This window comes from Crassostrea angulata, chromosome 5, assembly GCF_025612915.1.
Source record: "Crassostrea angulata isolate pt1a10 chromosome 5, ASM2561291v2, whole genome shotgun sequence".
Lineage (NCBI taxonomy): Eukaryota > Metazoa > Mollusca > Bivalvia > Ostreida > Ostreidae > Magallana > Magallana angulata.
In genome coordinates, this window is record NC_069115.1 from 34,007,571 (window position 1) to 34,027,351 (window position 19,781).

General features: G+C 32.1%; 3 protein-coding genes and 1 long non-coding RNA gene across 4 annotated transcripts; all 4 read left to right on the plus strand.

Annotated features, from left to right (window-relative positions):
* The first annotated feature begins 556 nt into the window (after positions 1–556).
* On the plus strand, positions 557–2,891 carry LOC128185355 (uncharacterized). The gene is made up of 3 exons (XM_052854971.1): positions 557–1,114; positions 1,458–1,907; positions 2,383–2,891. The coding sequence occupies exons 1-3, from the start codon at positions 557–559 to the stop codon at positions 2,698–2,700; spliced, it is 1,326 nt and encodes a 441-aa protein (XP_052710931.1). The 3' UTR covers positions 2,701–2,891.
* Positions 2,892–6,271: 3,380 nt separating this feature from the next.
* Positions 6,272–7,284, plus strand: LOC128182960 (protein IMPACT homolog). The gene has a single exon (XM_052851741.1). It carries the CDS (start codon positions 6,669–6,671, stop codon positions 7,203–7,205), a length of 537 nt encoding a protein of 178 aa, XP_052707701.1. The 5' UTR covers positions 6,272–6,668; the 3' UTR covers positions 7,206–7,284.
* Positions 7,285–11,768: 4,484 nt separating this feature from the next.
* Positions 11,769–13,378, plus strand: LOC128185572 (uncharacterized). The gene is made up of 3 exons (XR_008243827.1): positions 11,769–11,867; positions 12,570–12,635; positions 12,735–13,378. It is a non-coding gene; the product is annotated as an uncharacterized LOC128185572 (long non-coding RNA).
* Positions 13,379–17,147: 3,769 nt separating this feature from the next.
* LOC128185571 (protein draper-like) lies at positions 17,148–19,567 on the plus strand. The gene is made up of 7 exons (XM_052855153.1): positions 17,148–17,212; positions 17,303–17,343; positions 17,433–17,558; positions 17,753–17,842; positions 18,000–18,140; positions 18,950–19,078; positions 19,297–19,567. The coding sequence occupies exons 1-7, from the start codon at positions 17,148–17,150 to the stop codon at positions 19,485–19,487; spliced, it is 783 nt and encodes a 260-aa protein (XP_052711113.1). The 3' UTR covers positions 19,488–19,567.
* Positions 19,568–19,781: the final 214 nt, after the last annotated feature.

Consider the following 19,781-nt stretch of genomic DNA (forward strand, 5'->3'; position numbering starts at 1 on the left):
ATTACGCCCTCTACTGGAAATTATAGCTGTTGTTTTCTCAAGAAAGTTCTCTAGGTTTTTTCTCAAGAAAGTTCTCTAGGTTTAAAGTCTACGGTGGACTATTCTTATAAAGTTAACGTTCTTAGGTAGTATCTTGTTAACTATGAAATGTAAACAGTTCAAACGATTGTCATTGTCAATATGAGCTATTGTGCGTCAATCACATTGAAATATGTGTTACATCATCAATTGTCTATCCTTTGTTCGTGTGTTTGGTATTATCTAGTATATATTTAGATACTGATATTATTTCTATTTTAAAAGTATTTATGAAGCGCAAATTTCCATCTTTTTATTCAATAACCAATATGTATGCGTGCTTAACTTATCAAATAAAATGTAATAGCTTCTCCATCGTCTCAAGCCACGGGTTTTGTGTCCATTCTATTTCCACAAACCCGTGGCTGCGTCCTGGGAAATGCCCACGTTTTACATGAATAAAATCATAAATATTTATTACGTGACGTACGCACCGATATCCAATCAAAACGATTTTTAGCGATGTAGGAATTTTTTAATGGTGACGTCCAGTCAGACCAGTGGGAAAACATGTGAATTATGTTTGAAACCAATAACTGATTTAAAGTATTATCGATCTTTAGCAACAGAGGCCAGTAAGTTATACAGTGCATTATTAACTGAATTAAGTGTTGCACGAAAGGGATACGCTTGTAAATTTTGTGTAAATAAACTTAAGAGATTGGTTCGATTGGATGAGGAAATTCGAACTAAGATAGACGTTTTAAAACAGAAGCGCTGTGAAATATTTGAAGATCTGAAAAGGGTAACAAGTGTTAGACAAAATATTTCAAGTGCTAAATCATCTTTACAAACAACAGTTAAACATTTTTCAAAGCGAGAGTATAGAGCCGTTTCAAAGACTCCTACACCTAGAAAATTTAAGGCAAGGAGAATATTGCCTCTTGTCAGTGCTTCACCATGTTGTGTCAAAACAAGCAGAGAAGGGGGTGCTTTACCATCAACCATCGACGATGATCCTCCACCAATAAATCCTATAACGGTTGACAGTTCAACTCAAACTAAAATCAGTGAAGAGAAGATTTTTTCTGTGAAGGTAAGATCTTTTAATTATTATGTGATTGAGAAACACACGTTTTACGTTAAGCTATAGTATGCCCGGATGCAGAAAAGTATTTCTTTTCGTAATTTTATAATGTAAATTTAAAGAAATCTGATTTTGCAAGGGTGGGGACCCCCCTGACCCAGACTCTAGATCCGCACATTTATAGACTGTTAGACATGCCTTTTATTATGTTCAAGCATTAGCTTGCCCATCTTGTGAGATATTTAAGTCATGAACCACAATTTCCTGCAAGGGACTTTTATAGTAATGTGGGTTTTTTGTGGTCTTTAAGTGCTTGTCACTTTTATTTGTATTGTATTAATATTTTTTTCAGATTACTGTCAAGTATGGAAGCAACTACAGATTCCGTATTATTAACAGCGAGGTTCAAAAATCTGTCTGTAAGGCAATATTGAACAACAGGAACCCTGATACGTGTATAAAGTCTCTTACAAAAGATGACCAATTCAAGTCAGCTTTGCTTGATTGTTTATGTAAGGAAATTCGAAAAGAGGTGTGCAACCTGTGTAGTAAAGACGAAACTTTATTGAAGTATGATAACAATATCAAGTGGAAACAAATATTAGATGAACTTATTTTTAGAGCACCATCTATAGTCAGAATTTTTCAAAGCATTGTCAGTAAAGACATTAAGTCCTCTAGTAGTACACAGTACACCAACAACCTGTGTACTTCTGTATTGTTATATGGTAGAAACCACCAACTTTCGCAGATTCAACATGTCATTGGCTTTGTTCTTGATCAGTGTGGAGCCACCAAAGAGGTACAAAGCAAACTTACATTTTACTTTGTAGTTTTGTTGTGTTTTCTCTGTAAATCTGATAAATATAAATGTTCACAGTATTACTACAAAATTATGCAGAATTCGAATATTTAAGAAAAAAAGTGAGGTGCAAAGGGCTTCTCAGTAGATTTGATCACGTACCAACCAAGTCCATATCCCTGTAAACTTATTTATTACTTATATTTACATTTGAGAGAGTTATAACAATTGATTTTCTAAGTATAACTGTGTTTTCATTTTAATAATAATATAACACCTGAATAACAAGCTTTGTTCATTGTGATGTCATAAATATAACCCCTTGACCGATAAAAAAGTTTATACATATTTTAACGCTTTTGAAAATTAGTAGCCAGGTTTATTCAAGAAAAAATATAAGCAAATGCAAATATTTAACATTAACCAGACTTGAAAAAAAAATGATGTTATAATTATCTATATGAAAATATTTTAGGATATCTCCATTCTGCATGACATGGGAATTAGCGTTACTCATTCTACCATTCACAAGAAGAAAAAGATTTTGCTGAAACAGCAAGAAGATAGAATAAAAGCGACAGCTGAAGCATACACAGAACAACGAAAACTTATTCTCCTAGGGGAAGCTGTTATTGATAGTGACTCTCAAAGAAGTGATGGAATTTTACCGTGTGATCATCAAAGTTGTGCTGACTTAGACATATTATCAGCTAAATCAAAGTTGGACATTCTTTCAAATGGATGTGGAGCCACCTATTCAGGATTTGAAACTACAGCATTGTATAATTCATGATTGGAGCCATACAGTACTGCAAACACCTCTTTAACATTATTAACTGAGAGTACGGAGTACTCTTCCAGCCAATCTAGGTTTGACATTTCATTGAAAGATGGTAAGAAGTCGGTGTCCAATTCTTGCATTGTACCCTATGGAACTTTTTCTTCAGAAATGTACACTACAGCATCACATGAAAAATCAATGGAAAGACTTAAGAATGAAATCAAGAGAGCCAAACTAAATCCTGTAAAGGCTTAAGGCAATAGAAGTGCTGGGAGATAACTTAGATTTACTTGTGAGTCCAGGAAACATGACGTCCGATCGACAGAGGAAAAGCTGGCACTGGTTCTTGTTTTTATTAACACAGAAAAGAATTACAGGCCCAGACTTACATGCATGTACCATCTACTGGAAGAGTTGCAGATGTTCTTCATCTGTAAGCTTCAAATTGGTTACTGTCTGATGAAGAAATCCTTAGATATCATAAAGATTTGCAAATACATATTGCCAAAATATTGGTGAAAAATTTTACTGCTTTGAAGCATTTCGAGAAAGTGTTACCAAAGTACATCCCTCATGAATTTATAGAAATTGCCAAACAAAAGACTGTTTTCTTTAATGCTGACTTAATTGACGCCAGTGAAAATTCAACTGAAGGCATGATACACATATTGCAAAAAATACACAACCTTGTTTTACCCCATTGTGTTGTAGATTCAAAAGAGATTTGTTAACCTGTAGTCTTCGGAGGTGATGTACTCACTAACGAGCGCGCTTTTGGTGCACAGTTGGCAATGTTCAACAACAAATCTGAATTTGAGAATTTATTGGGTGTAATACATAGACCAGAGGGCCTCCACAGACAGATGAATTTCCTCCTGGTGACATTATTTCTCTTGGAGTTCAATTACAGTTCATGTTGATTCAGCATTGTTTTGGTTTCAATTTTCAATTGTAAGTTTATAATTTTTATTAATAGGGATTCTCATGGAGTCTTTTAAAATATCATTAATATATGAGTAATGTGCAATTTGATTATTTTCCTTATCATTTATCATGCACGGATCCAGAATTTTACCCCTGTTTTTTAAGGGGGTAGCTAGGTGTTCCAAGGAATATTTTTTGGTAATTCTATTTTATAATGTAATTTAAAGAAATTTAAATTTTGCCGGGGGGGGGGGGGGGGGTTCTGCCCCCTCCCCACTCTAGATCCGCGCATGATTTATGGTTATAAATGGATTTTTTTCTAATTAGTTAAACTTGAGTTTATTTTCAAACGATTATTTAAATCATATTTCTGTATTTTAACAACCCTTTTAGAACATATGAATTATGTCCATGTGAATCCTTAAGGATAAATAACACTAACAAATTTTTAGATATAGTGGTGTCTCAAAATTTAACTTTAATGTCTAAAGACATAGACTTGTCATAAACTTCAAACCAAGCCTGCTAAATTGATCTCTGATCTTTAATTTGAATGACAGGGAAGACAATGAAACTGGAATATAGGTCTGTAGGTGTGCGATTGTAATTTAAGCACTCTCTCCCTTCTTACAGCCTCATTGATTGATATTCCCAAATGTTCATACTGTTTTGTTCATGGTTATTACTAATTAGTTCGAAAATTATTTTTTTTCAAATATCAATACTAACTTCAGTTAAATTCAAAAATGTGAGCTTGTATATTTATCTTAATGTGATATTTATTATTGACTGTGACTTGCTATATGATTTAAAAATAACAAATATGACAAGCTTAACTTAACAAACAACATTACCCAGTCTAACTAAAGCCAACCAATTCACTTTGAAGTGAAGTGAGTAGGGTCTGGCTTTGGTCAGACTGCAATATTACCTACATAATCAAGCCAAAGAGAATCTACATGTATTGAATGTAAATGTTATCCTTTTAGGGCATTTATCAACTGTTCTATAAAGAAAAGAGCAGCAATGATCCTGGTTCCTTGTACCAGCTAAGAAACTTGATAAACCGAAGGGATGTCACAGGACCAGATGCTGTAACCACAGCTTATAGGTGAGAAATTCATTCATACTGCAAATTTCTAGCAAAGATTCAGAGGGGAATTGAGGTCTGCTAAACCCCCTCCCCAATTTTAATATATCTCATAATCATATTGTTTAATATAACCAGAAAATAAATATTTCTCCCCACCTTTATAAAAAAAAATCTGCTCTTTAACTTCATAAGAGAAAAAAGTATGGCCTGAAGGAAGGTACCTATACACTTTATAGGGTGAAGAAAATGTGCAGGTCTTCAATTTAAAATAGACATGTACAATGTATACGGTTAACAAATTATAACTGTCAGTGTTTCTCAATATATTTTTATCTGTTGCAAATCTCACTACCATTTTGTCCAGGATGTTTTAGAAAGATACATCGTTGCAGCATTTTTGATATTAAGTGGTCTGAAGGACACAAATTGCGTAGGATTTCCCGTTTTTTCCATTATGAGTAGTGAAGAGCAGCTGCAGTGGATTTTAACACAAGCTGATGCTGTGATGACCAACTTAGGAATATATGAAACAAAGGCTGTTGTGAAGCTTAGAGACAACTTTAATCTTTTAGATCAAGATATGCAGAACATTCATCAGATGAAAAGTCCTGGTGGATTTACTTGTTTCTGTGGGAAACATTACACGACTGAGGGACATTTTAGGCGGCATTTGTGCAAAGTTCATAAATGGCAGTTTCATGTACCTCCTCAAACGGTGAGCTTGGGTGATGCAGTTACTTGTTTTCTGAGGATGGCATGCTTATTATATGACACCAATGATGCGTACAAGATGGCAGATGGAGAAAGATGTATACGAAATGCAAAATTGGAGTGGTCATATGCATCAGCAACAAGGCATTACAAATATCAAATCTGGTTATGGAGAATGATTTCCTACACTATTGCTTTACTGTCTCCTCGTGAAAGCTTTGAATACAAATGGAACATTAGCACTAATCTAGTTGGTGGAGTTGACAAAAATTTTCCGAACGATAACTGCGTGGAACTTCAAGTTAAGACCATAAAGAACCAGGTCAAGACTCAGGGAGCTAACAAAAGTTTCAATTCAGCAAGAACCATAACACTAACAACGCAATATACCTGCGCATGCCCGGCATGTAAGGAGGGTTTTTTTAACGTGCACCCTAAGAGTGAAATTTTTAGTGAAATTTAGATGAAATAGTGGAAAAGACTTGTGAAAAATTATAACAAATCCAATATCCGGTGTTTGTCCGTGTTGTGATTGTGGACAGTAAATCAGTAAGTGTTTTATTTGGTCTTAAATCAACAAAGGGGATCTATTTGTTTACCTGTTTACCTGTTTGAGCTGTATTCACTGATCTACATACATGAGTAATAACGCTACCCAGAGTTTAGATAATAGGAAAAGACACCGAATATCTGATTCAGCGAATATGGAATCGGAAACGGAAACGGAGACTCCTCCTCCAAAGGACAAAATTGAAGAATTTCAAATTAGGGATATTTTCCAAGGAATTACCAATATCCAGAATACCCTTGGGCTTCATGTTAAGAATGGATGCACAAGGTCGACATCTAGATGAATTAACGAACGATATTCGAGGTAAGCATGGAATGCAAGAACAGGTGGAATTGGTGCAGGAACAAGCGAATGATACCTTATATACAGTTACGGAACTCGGAAGCAATTAAGAGAAAATGCTGTGGGAGCTCAGTAGACTAAGAGACTATGTGATCAAACTGAAGTTCCGTGTAAATTCCCAAGAAAAACAGATCCTAGAACTAAAAACCCGTTCTCTTGAAAATAGCATTATCATTAACGGAATTAAAGAACAGGATCCGGAAAGAGGGAACGACGAAAACCTGGCAAAAATAATACAAAACGTTTTTGAAAAGGAACTGGAAATTGATAAGGAGTCTGTTGGTAATATGCATATTAAGACCGGTGTGTATCCAGTTTGCTGACAAAATTTACAAAGATATGGTGATGAGGAAGATCCCGGTACTCAGCAGTAAAAAGTCGCCCATCAGAATAGCCAGCCACCGCCCAGAGGAGCTGAGGGAAAAACGCAAGAAACTGTTTGATATACAACAGAAGTACGCTGCCAAAAATGTGCACACGAAAATCAAGGGAGACAAGTTGGTTTTAACAAAGAGCGGCAACATATACAGAGACAAACTGGGCCAACGTCCATCCGCTGACGAGGTCATCTCAGGTGAAGAAATCAAAAGTCCAATCTCTGCGGGTAAACAGATAGAGGACAACGGTAATCGGTTCACCGCCCACGCTACACCGACCGAATCTCACAAGCAGGTTAGAGGAGCTCTCATCGATATCATGCGTGCCCCTACAGTGTCAAGTGCGAGCCACAATGTGTTTGCCTATCGATTTAAGAGTAACGACGGAATCATTCACGAGGGGGCGGACGACGACGGAGAACATGGGGCAGGGAGAGCCTTGCTAAGATCCCTTATCGACAATGAACATCTAAATGTAACTGTCGTGGTATCAAAATGATATGGAAGCAAAATAGGTGCGCGCAGATTCGTTCACATAAAGGATGTCGGATTGAGCGCACTGAGAAACATTAATACTGACTCCGGGTAAACAATATTGGTGGCGAAGAACAAAATACGGTATTTCCCTGTGTAACTTAATGACCATTTCCCCCCTTATATATATATATATATATATATATATATATATATATATATATATATATATATATATATATAAAGACTTTTTTCTACTTTATTATTCTCACAATTGTATGACCTTTTTCATTATTACCTTCAATCTACCTGATTTGTAAATTTTCTATGATTTTTCCATTTTTTCAGCATTTTTCCATATCTTATTCTGTTTAAAGTGTTATTAATAATGCGCTATCGTCCGCCCATTTCATTTCATTGTGTATGTTACGCCGGAATTTCTCAGTGTACAATTCCGGTTTTATATTTAGTATCAGCAGAGTCGTATCCGGTTTAACAGCTGAGAATCAGAGAATGGATCTTTTCTCTGTTCTTTTCCGTTTTTTCCCCTTTTTTGTTTTTATATAAAGTCACAACACTTTGACAACACCTGAGAGATATTGGTGCGTTATCCTTTAAAGAGTAAGTGTTTCTTTTAGACGTGATTTTGTTCTTTATTACATGCTTATGTACATGAGTCGGGGAGGATGTAATTATGCGTTCAATTTTACAAATAATAAGTAATTCTCCGATTGAATTACATTCTCTCAATTAACTTCTGAACATAACTTTTCAAACGTCCTTATTTTAAAGATAGTATAACAATCTTTTTTCATATATGTGTATAACCAAGTACAGGGTCATGTTACATGTAAAAACTAGTTAAAATAAACTACCATGCATTTGCCAGTCTGCGCAATATGTACCTTTTCTTATATGCACAGCCTTTTATTTTCAATAGGGAACATAATATCCCTCTCTTCTCTCTATCGGGGCATGGTATTTGTTATGTATTTTGTGTTTGACAATGGTTAAATTAACAGATGATTATATGACCAACCAACTGAAAATTATCTCTGTAAATTGTCAAGGACTAGGGGATTAAAGAAAGTGTCAAGATGTTTTAATGAATTTAAAATTGAAAAAATATAATGTTTATTTTATTCAAGATACACATTTTACAACTGAAGAAGAAAATTATATAGAAACAATGTGGGGTCATGATGTCTTTTTTAATTTATATAGGTCAAATTCAAGGGGAATTGCAATTCTCTTTAATGATAATTGTGAAGTTAAAGTACATAAAAATTACAGAGATGAAAATGGAAATTATCTTATTTTAGAGGCTACAATTGACAACCTACAATTTTTACTAGTCAACTAATATGGCCCAAATTCTGATACCCCAGAGTTTTATTCCAAACTGTTAGGAAAGATAGAAGAAATTTACTCAGGCCAATATGTTATAATAGGTGGGGATTTTAACTTAGTATTGAATCAAGACCTAGATACAATGAACTATAAAATAATAAATAATCCTAAGGCACAAGTAGAAGTTCATAAACTCATGGAGAATTTTGACTTAATTGATATTTTTAGAGAAAATAATCCCACATTAAGAAGATACACATGGAGAAAGAGAAACCCAATTAAACAGGGAAGACTTGATTTTTTTTTTGGATCTCACAATCTTTTTTATCTCTGGCTCCACAAATAAAGTTTGAAAATAGTTATCGATCAGACCATTCACCAGTAGTATTAATTTTTAAAACAAATGAATTTAAGAGGGGTAAAGGTTTTTGGAAATTTAATAATTCACTACTAACAGACAACGATTATGTTAAACTAATTAAGGAAAAGATTTGCGAGGTTTAGCTACAATATGCCTGTTTAGTTTATAATAGAGAATTAATTCCAGAGATAGACAATATCTTTTACAATATATGACCAAATATTTCTAAACATCTTGTTAATGGAAATAAGAGGGAAAACAATTTCATACTCTACTTTTAAGAAGAAAAATGTAAGTAAGCGAGAATCACAATTAGAAAAAGAAATATTAATTCTGGAACAAAACTTAGGAGAACAATCCTTGCCTGATATTACCAATACTTATGTCGACTCTCTCTCTCTCTCTCTCTCTCTCTCTCTCTCTCTCTCTCTCTCTCTCTCTATATATATATATATATATATATATCCCAGTGGACTTGAAATAAAATGTTCTACAGAGTCTGCGTTCCTTATTTCATTTTTGGATATTTTACTGGAAAGGGATATTAATGGTAAGGATAAAACAAAACTAATAAACGTGATGACTTCGATTTTTACATAAACTTTCCTTACTTATGTAGCAAATTACCTTTATCACCTGCATATTGTATTTTTGTCTCTCAGTCAATTCGATACACAGTGGCATGTTCTACATGTGTACAGTTTCTATGTTGAGGCAAGCTACTGAGTTGATAAAACAGGACTATCAACATTCAGGTTTGAAGTCATCTTTTCGTAAGTTGTATGGTCGATACATCAAAATTGCAAGAAAATACAAGTTCAATATCACCATCTTTCAATTTTAAAAGGAAAAAACTTTATTTTTCAGGAGTGAAAGTTTATTCACATATTTAACTAATATTTTGTAAAATTTAAAGAAAAATTTGCTACAGTTTTCGCATAAAATTACGAATTTTATGCCATAATACATGTATTTTACAGAGTTGTCCAGGACTCCTGTTTTTATACAAAAACAATTCCGCCAGGTCTCTTATAATTGGAGTAAAAGTCTGTTACTTTCAAATTATTTAAAGCATGCTGAGTATTTTTCCCAGATTACGACGAAGAGCATACGGCGGGTGTGACTGGTCAGCAGAAAATGCTCACCCTCCATGCCACTTGATCCTACCTCTATCTTTAAAAATATTTTTTTTTTGATTCGTGAAAAGTGATATTGCCTGTTAAGCAGACGCTTTTATATACATTTCTCTTAAAGTGACCAAATGGCATCTGTGTTATTATCTCAGGTGCCTTCATCGGTGATATCCAGCAATTTACATTTATGACTATATATATATGTACAACACAACAATAAAAAAAATTGATGATGTTTTTGATGACAATTTTGTTTTTTACATTCATTTGAAGCATATCAGAATGTAATTAAATGTTTACCAATCACAAAATGCTTTACAAATGCAACAAACACATCAAGTATGAATTTCATTTATTACCGATATCAATTTTAATTACCGATATTGATATCATAAAAAATACAGATTAATAAGATTAATAAGGGATATTGCTTAAAAAAATGGTTTTCAAAGGATACAGAATTCAAAATGACCAAATACCTCATTAAACTTGTAATATCAGCTCAACACGTAGTTTATTTATTTCATTTATTGTGGAACAATTAGAAAATTTAGGTAAAATTTTCAAATTTTACCTTTAAATGTATTAAAAGGCATAAACGCCTAAAAATGTCAAAAGTTTCATTTAGGTATAACACACAAACGAAAACACTTTCATTAAATACAAGAAGTATGAAAAGTTGACACCTATAACGTCATGCACGATAGCTTCAAACTGCTTTTAATAAGCGCTAAGTCGGCTTCAAAAGCAATTATTTTAACAATATCTTAAATATACATGTACCATGAAATATTTTTAGGATAATTTTAAATACGTGATAAAAAAAAACTTTTAAGCTGTGTGTGTAGATTCCAAAAATAACCTTAGAATTAAACTCAAATGTCCTGTTTGGTATCCATGCATTCATACTGCGATTGCGTGATGAGTTATGAAACGTTAGGACACAATTCACTAACGCACGTACTTGTGTAACGACCAATACTAAAACAATTATTCAGATGACATTATTGTTTCCCTGAGTTAAATATGGTCCTGGATAAGAGACTTTTTATCAACAAACCTAAACACCAAGGAAGTTTTTCAAACATCTTTTATTTGTGAACAGTTTAATGATGTTTACGAATGTGCCAAAACAAATTAGTCTTAAATTGTATTTTTATTGTTAAATTCAGGAGTGAGCAGTAAGTGTTCCTATTTTTTATTGTGTATCCGACATCTTATGTAAACAATACTACACTCATAATGTAAAGCTTTTATTGTGTAATGAATTTATGTACATCTTCTATAGTCGTGGATATGATGCAGCTGTTGGTACAACGAAGAAAGGTAATATTGGATTTTTTTTTCTTTGGATTTTTCACAGATTTAAGTTACCAAATCTTATTATTTCTTAAACTTGACAATAATGAGATTGATCAATCGGGTATATGTCTGAAGTCAGTCAGTAACAAACCTAACATGTTTTTTTGTTTTCCGAAAGACTATCAAGTGACATATGTATTCACAGAAAACGATAATCTACGCAAACCCATGTACAAGTAACTTAACATTATGACGTCACTTTGGGGACTACCATTGACATTCCTAATTTCTACATGATTTTAACTATCTTCAATTTTTTTTTAAAAAGATATCTACAGAACTTTAATTTTGGGCGAGAAATGCATAACATCGCTTATAGTTCATTCCATTTATGTCTTAATTTTTCTTACAGGCTGCGAAATAGGTTTCATTGCCACAAATTGCAGTATACCATGTCGATTTCCAAGTTTTGGATTGAATTGTCAAGAAGAATGCAATTGCACAGAAAATATTTGTAACTTCAAGGAAGGATGCAGAGAAGGTGAGTAAAGTGTCAATTTGTATGACATGATAAACAACGCATATATAGGTCAAATTCATTACATATTTTGTTTTAAATTAAAAAAAATTCACTGCTATATTCATATATGAAATATGCAGTACGGATCATAATTAATTCTGAACTAGATTTGAATCTTAATCAGGCATCTTTTAATTCAATTATCTAAATAATATTCATGTCATTATCATTAAAAATCTACATTTTATATTTCTTGAAGTATTTTCTTCAAGCATATTTCCCTAAACAGATCTCAATGTACTTATTTGAACGATACATAGGTCTTATGCATGTACGTTGTCACACAACCTCTCTATAATCTGATGTCATTTTGATTAGATTGACTTTAATGCTACATGTATTTATAAATTGTAATAATCCTTATCGTTTTTACTTTATTTTTTATCTTAACAACTGACTCGATCTTTCTGTCCAATACTTATCAAGAGATGATGAAATCATTGATTATGACAGCCTCATTGGGATATAACTGTATCCACCACTTGCCTTCCCTTTTGTGGCTGAAATAATTTGTTCCTTAACCAAATTTTATATCAATATTCTATATTTGCTTCAATTATATCAAATTTACCAGAATACATTTTTTCTATACAAACTTTAAAATTAATTGTTTACCTCGTACAAACCTGCTCGATGATTTTTAAAAAATATTTTTTCTTGTAGATTTGACGACTGACAAAATGGTAACGAACACTATTTATACTAAAAAATATACAGGGAATATATCAGGTAAAATATTGAATTCACTTTTATCTTTAATGAATTTTTTTCGAATTGAACAAGAGAAACATAAATATTTCATTATTTTTATATAATCTATTGTTTTAGTACACACATGGACCAATGTCAGGAATATTGAGAATACGTCTCCTTCTCGTGAAGATATAATGACGAAATCAATTGATGCAAACAAACGTTTCTCTCTTCATACAGTAATCGTTGTTCTTTCAATATTAGCTTTTATACTTTTATGTGTTTATGTTTCCAAATTTGCGATGACATCTCGGGCGCAAGGAATAAGGAATAAGATGTATTCGAAATCCACAGCAATTCAGAGCAAGTGTAAACAACTGACAAATCTATGTTTGGTACCTTATCGAGATTGAGAATTGAGTCTCCTCAGCATGTTCCAGATATTTCAGTTGGTATTGTTAAAAGTTAGATCGAGCATTGAACTGTATGCAACTAACCCCTAAGGATAAACGGTTAATTACTGTAAAATGCATCTTAAGGTCAAGTTCTAGTAAATGAAAGGTGCCTACAAGTTCATAGAATTTAAGATATAAATTCTTTCAATCATGCTTCAAAACAATAGCTTTGTTTGATAATGTGTACCGGGGCTAAAATGTTTGGTAAACACAATGAAAAATCATGTTTTAAACTGTCATTTTCAATGAAATATGAAGGAATTGAACAACAAATTTCGGAGATTTATCAATTTTTGACGAATTCAACACATCTAAAATGCCTACAGTCTCCCCGAAATCGGCAGTAAACAATCTTTTGACCTCCTCTTTGAAATGATGTCAAATATAAAGGTATCAGGATTACTTTTCCCATGATTTAACATAAAATGTCAAGAAATTTTCTAAAAAAAAACATTTAAAGCCGTAAAGTACGAGAAAAAGATTCTCCAAATCAATTATTAGGTCATAATGGTTCTATCACCAAAAAGAATCATTTACTAGATCTTGACATTAAGATATATTTATTTTTGATGTCTTTATATATGTAAGAACACATTTTCTTGTACCATAATTAACACTGGCGTCGGAAGCAAATTGAAAGTGGGGGAGGGGGGGGGGCTTGACTGATCCTCAAAAATATTGAGAGAAAAAAACCCAATTCCCAAAACCATGAAAATCCTAATCCTTGGGGGGGGGGTGTAACTATGTTTCCAATAAAAAAAAAATTACCTACCAAATATTCTTATTTTCATAGGGAGGGAGGGGGGGGGGGGGGCTAGTATGCCTTTGACTCCAACTTCTCAATCTTTCAAACGTTCATTACGGAACAATTGTGATTTCTGCGAAAAAAAGTGGGGGGCTGAACCCTCTAATCTGCTATGTGCCTAATGGTTAGGCCTAACTTAGCAAAAAAAAAGCCCCCCCCCCCCCCCCCGTTCCGACGCTTATGATTAAGATGCATGTACCACTTGCATTAAATTTGTGAGAAAAGAAGTAATCCTTTTACTGGTTTAATGATAAACATGTCGTTTTCAATCTCTTTTTAAAAAATATACTTATATGAATTAATGTTTTTATATCTAATATTTTTAAATCTCCATAGATTACTAAATTTAAGATGTAATAGCTTTCGATCCAAAATTGATAAAAATAAGTAAAAACGGGTAAATCAATGTTACGGTAATATTTTGGGTAAAAAGAAAAAATGTGAAATTTCAAGTGATTCATTGAGATATTGTATAAAATGACGCAATTAAACGGTGTGCTATTTGCACGAAAATTGTACAAAATCAGAAAATTGGTTCAAAATACCTTAATGTGTAAAAAAAATTAAATGCTCCCCTTTCTACATTGAGAACTTCCAGATTTCACCTTTGATATATGTAATAGTAACAGTACCAGCGAGTTTTGACCTGTGCAAAGTTTAATACAATTGTCAAATGATCACAGTTCTACATCTACCGGGTTAGAAAAATGTAATTATTTTTATTTTCCTGATTGTAGGTTTTCAAATGTAAAGCAAAACACGTTTTTAAATTGAATGAGCTTTTATTAATAATGCATTTTGGCTGACCCTAAAATAAGTGGTCCAGATATACAAATGTATCAACATTTTTTTTTTCAACATCTATCTAATGGAATTTTTTGTTATACCAGGGAAAATATAAATTATTTATTAATAATTACCTAATTAATTTGAATGTTATTTCGTTATCAGAAAAAGGAGAGAAGATATTAGGGTTTAATTCATTCTACCCTAAAATGATACTTTATATTTACATTTTTAACAGTTACATTGATCAGGTCAAACAAAACAGATTTAATTCCAAAAAGTTAAATTTCTTGTGTAAAAGTACATAAATGATGCGTGACTTTGCATCGTTATTTAGTTTTGTTCCTCGTTTTGTATGACATCAACCGAATGATATTTGAAAATTTTTATTCTTAAATTTTTATTGCATTGCATAATCATCTTGAATAGTTCTGAGTCAGTAAAACCGTACAGATATACAATATAGTAGTGATAACGTTTACTTTTTTTATATTGTTATAACATATTCTCACTATGGAGAAACATAGGTACATCATAAATAAATTTAATGCCGATGTCATAAAAATATAGTGGTCTCGACCTGTTCCTACAGCTTCGGATCTTGCTATGTAATATAAAACTGTTTTAAAGCAGATTTTTTTTCTGTAAAATGATAAAAATAAAATCCACAACATGTTGAGTTAACACAGTTTGAAATCATTGTTCGTATGCATGATTCGCATTTTCCCTTTTCACAGTGTATCTGATGGTAAAAATATATAAATGAGATTTTCATCTCAAGGGCAGATTTCATATTATATTAAAACGGTTTTCTTCTTTGCTTGCCAAATGAATCGTGCTTTCGGTTTCATTTAAAATAATCAAACAGGCATAAAGAACACACAAATGTGTACCACGTATTAATGCAAATATAAGATGTTTTTATGTTCACTTCTGTCATTTAAGTGTCAAAATACATTACATATAAAGTGCATGAAATTATTCTTTTCGCTAGAAATAAGTAATATATGGCTTTGGAATGTTTCTGAAGTATACATACAGCATTGTGATATCGTTTTTGATTGTCATTCTTGTATAATGATTAAACTCGTTGGAACAAATGCACTTTGTTTGGATTATATACTTGGAATTGTACAATTGTAGAATAAACCTAGTCAGTTGTCATACTCCAAAGTTTGTTTCCGTGCTTATCTGTTAACAAATCTAGGGGGAAATACTCTATGACAAACTCTGTTTTATGCTTAAAACTTAAATCATATTGAAATTGTAATTGCAAATGAGCAATAAAACTATATTTAATATTTTCTGAAATAGACATTATTATTAATAGAATAATTACCTCATATAAGATTTATTTCATATGAATAAATCCTAACCATGTCAGTGTTCATTGTCAAGATCACGAAATACGGAAGAAACCGTAGTCGTTCCGGTGTATAAATAGTAGTCTAACAAGTACGAAAAACGTCAATCAGCATGTGACTTAATGAGACAATGTGCCTGTTGACAAGGTCATTGTAGTGACCACCGAACTTACGGAAAGATGATTTTAATCTAGGTTCTTCATTCATGTATTCTTGTATCAACAACTTGCTTGTAATTAGCATTTCTCGTTGAAGAAATTGATCCTATGTGGAGCATACTCTTGCAGAACGAATAAGCTGAGAGACATAAACCCCATAAGCATGTGAAGATGGTATATTGCTTCGAAAGTAAGGAAAGTTGATGATTGAACAATTAAAATCATGGCGTTTATCATAAGGTTTTGTTGCTAGGTTACCTTTAATTTTGTTTTCTAGTAAAATATCCAAATATAAAACAGATGTCTCAGAATATGTGATATGTTTTATTTCATGCTCATTGGGATATATTGAGATAACAGAAGGGTGAAAGTAACTGTCAATAAAACACAATGACCAGTAATTTATAACTTTCATTTTAATTCAATGCAATTTTACATTGCTTTTGTCTGTTCAAGAGGAGGGGGCTTTTATGATAATTGGTTAAATGATACAAACGTTAAAACAAAATATGTTACTTAATATATATGTTTATAATTCATGACTCGCCTGATATTTTTACGTACAGGAAGATAACTCGTCTTATTTTTTGAAATTGATTTTAACAGCCACTTCCTTGTTGTTCATTTACAGATGACTCAACAAAGATATTCGAAAACAAATACTTAATGTAGAATCAAAGCAGAATCAAAATCATGAACCAAGGAACGATATTAAAATGTTCTAGCTTTTTAGTTATACTTTGAAATGTAATGAGCTAAACTATGCAAAAAGCAGTTTCAAAAGGTAACAAGCAGGGTGAAGATTAATACAAGGAACGAATAATTCACACTAATTATAATCGCGATATGCATGTTACTGCAAGGAAATACGCATAAGCTTTATTTTCGTTTTGTTCCTTGTTTTGAAAAATTAATATAAACAATCTATCGATAATATAATTAGATATTTACAAACAGACAAGTGACTGTTTCATAGTGCAATGCATTCAATTTTAGTGAAAATTATTCTGTTTGAACTGGTAATTGACGGGGAAGAGAGATCAACGTAAGTAAAGTCGAAAGTTGATATGCATCAACTAATTATTATATTTATTTATTATATCTTTGTACATACAATTAAACTTTATTAATTTAGAATGAAATTAAAAGCAGCAGCTATGTCGACAAAAAACTTTAGTAAGTATCTGTTTCAAATGATGATAAATGAAATAGAACTGAAATACTTTTTTAACATTTTATGTACCTCGTTTTGTGTTTATTTCAAGCGTGTTCAGCAGGACTTACTGGAAACAACTGTAGCATTCCGTGTCGCTATCCCAGTTTTGGCCATTTCTGTCAGAGCAAATGCAACTGTAACAACTCCAGTTGCAACGCTGTAACTGGTTGTATTGGTAAATTTAAATACACTTTGAGTTTTGTATGATATAATTATTCAAATGCTTTATTTTTGTCTCTTTTTGGCTATTTTTCAACAAACTCTTTATTTCCTGTTGAAACGTTACTATTTAAAAATTATTTGTTCTTGCTGTTTCATTCAATATAAGATCCATGCTCATGTTTTCTTCCAAGAATTATTCTCTTTTAGAGGGCTCTCCAACGTTATACCCTGTTTCAAAATCGTCACCAGTCGTGGAGTCATCTCATTTCCTTGATAAAAAAATCACAACCCCAAAACGTAAATCAAATGAGTCTTTGATAATATATGCAAAGCTAAATGTAACAATATTAAAAAAAAAATATTGGTATTATAATTATACAGAATCATGATATATATGGGCGATTTGGAGGGTGTTTTTAAGCCTACATATTAACAGTTTAAATTCGTTCACTAGTTTGCCCAGTTGGGTACTTGGGCCCAGAATGTAAGAAAACTTGCAGACATCCAAGCTACGGTAGTGGATGTCAGATGAAGTGTAACTGTACAGAAGAACTTTGTGACCACGTGAATGGATGTAAGAATATTACTATTGAACGTAAGATTCACGTTACATATTCTAATCCACTATTAGAGACCATTTTATTTTAAGAACTTTTCCTTAAAAACACATGCGCACTGGGATTTTTTTTTGTATGGGCAAACAAAGCTAAGTTTTCAAATAAGTTTCCTTAAGAAATCGAACGATTAAATGTAATCCACATTTAATATTTGTTTACTAATACATTAAATCGTTATTAAGAGGGAAATTTAAATGTCGGAAAATGTGGGTTTTTTTCATTTCTGTGCTTTTGCAAACCAGGAAAAGCGTATGTTTTAGTATTTTTCAACGATACCTTTTTTTAATCCATAAGCATTAATATGATTTGAGGGCGAAAGCTTAATGGCAGAGTATTCTTAAAAATAAAAAAAAATAATGTATAGAAAAGGTTAATATAAAACGATGGATCGCAGTTGATATCAAAAGCATTCAATGCACATTACACGAAAGCACTTGTGGTATCCAACGTTAAAGTCTAATGACTTTGCATGCAAAAACTATGTAATTTCCAGATATGACATAATAATTATAAGCATTGTAATGTAGTAAAGACAATTATATGTTAGTATTTTTACGTTTATTGCTAGTATTGTTACTAATGAATTGTCATAAATCTGAACTCCTCATTGCAAACATGCACATTTTATTTCGGGAAAAAAGTCATTAAGTAGACTTTTACTGCCATTCAAACTTCCCATACTTACTATTGAACACGTTTACTATTTATCATTAAACAATGATGCCATCTAATGGTAATCATGATAATGCATTTTTTGGTCCTGCTAATGTTTTAAGTTTTTCAAAAGGTTATAACAGCTCTGAATTTGACGAATTTTGTCCCTGCAATCAGTTTGAAGATGGCTGTCCTAAGATTTGTAATTGCACTGACGGTATTGATGACCACATATCAAACTGTAATGTGTCAGATTACAAAGGTAAGATACCTTTTTTTCTGGTGCGTATATGAACTGCTATGAAGTTTCCTTAGCTTAAGGAACAGTTTGTAAAAATGCAAAATTATGAAATGATATTATTTATTCATAACATTTTACTAAACTGTACTGTACCAAACTTTACTTTAAAACATCAAAATAATTATCTTTTTTACAGTCATGTTTATATATTTTGTTTATTTAGAATATCTTATTTTCAGACAACAAAAGGAACAATTCATATACTTTGCGAATTGCCATCATCACTATTGGGGCCATCGACTTATTCGTATTATTCATCTACATCTGCGTGCATATTAGAACCAAAAATGAGGAAAACAAATATCAAGTCCAACATGTTGGTCTTATTATTAACAGGGATCATTTATATGAAAGTATTAATGTTGTATAAAGTTAAGTGATTGACCATTTATGACTTTTTCTTGATATTTGTTCAGTGTTTAGTAATATTACAAATCAACATAAGATTAAAACATATTTTATAATTTTTCCATTTTCCTTTTTTTTATCGTAGTGTCCGGGGAGGGGGGGGGGGGGTTGAACTTTTTCATTTTTTTAAATGTTTACTTATCTTTCTGGTGTGATTTAAAAAAAAAAAACTTTTGATAACTTCTGCTTAGTGAAATGATATACAGGTGATTATTACTATCTTTTACACATTTTGTTTAAAGAAATACGTACTTTT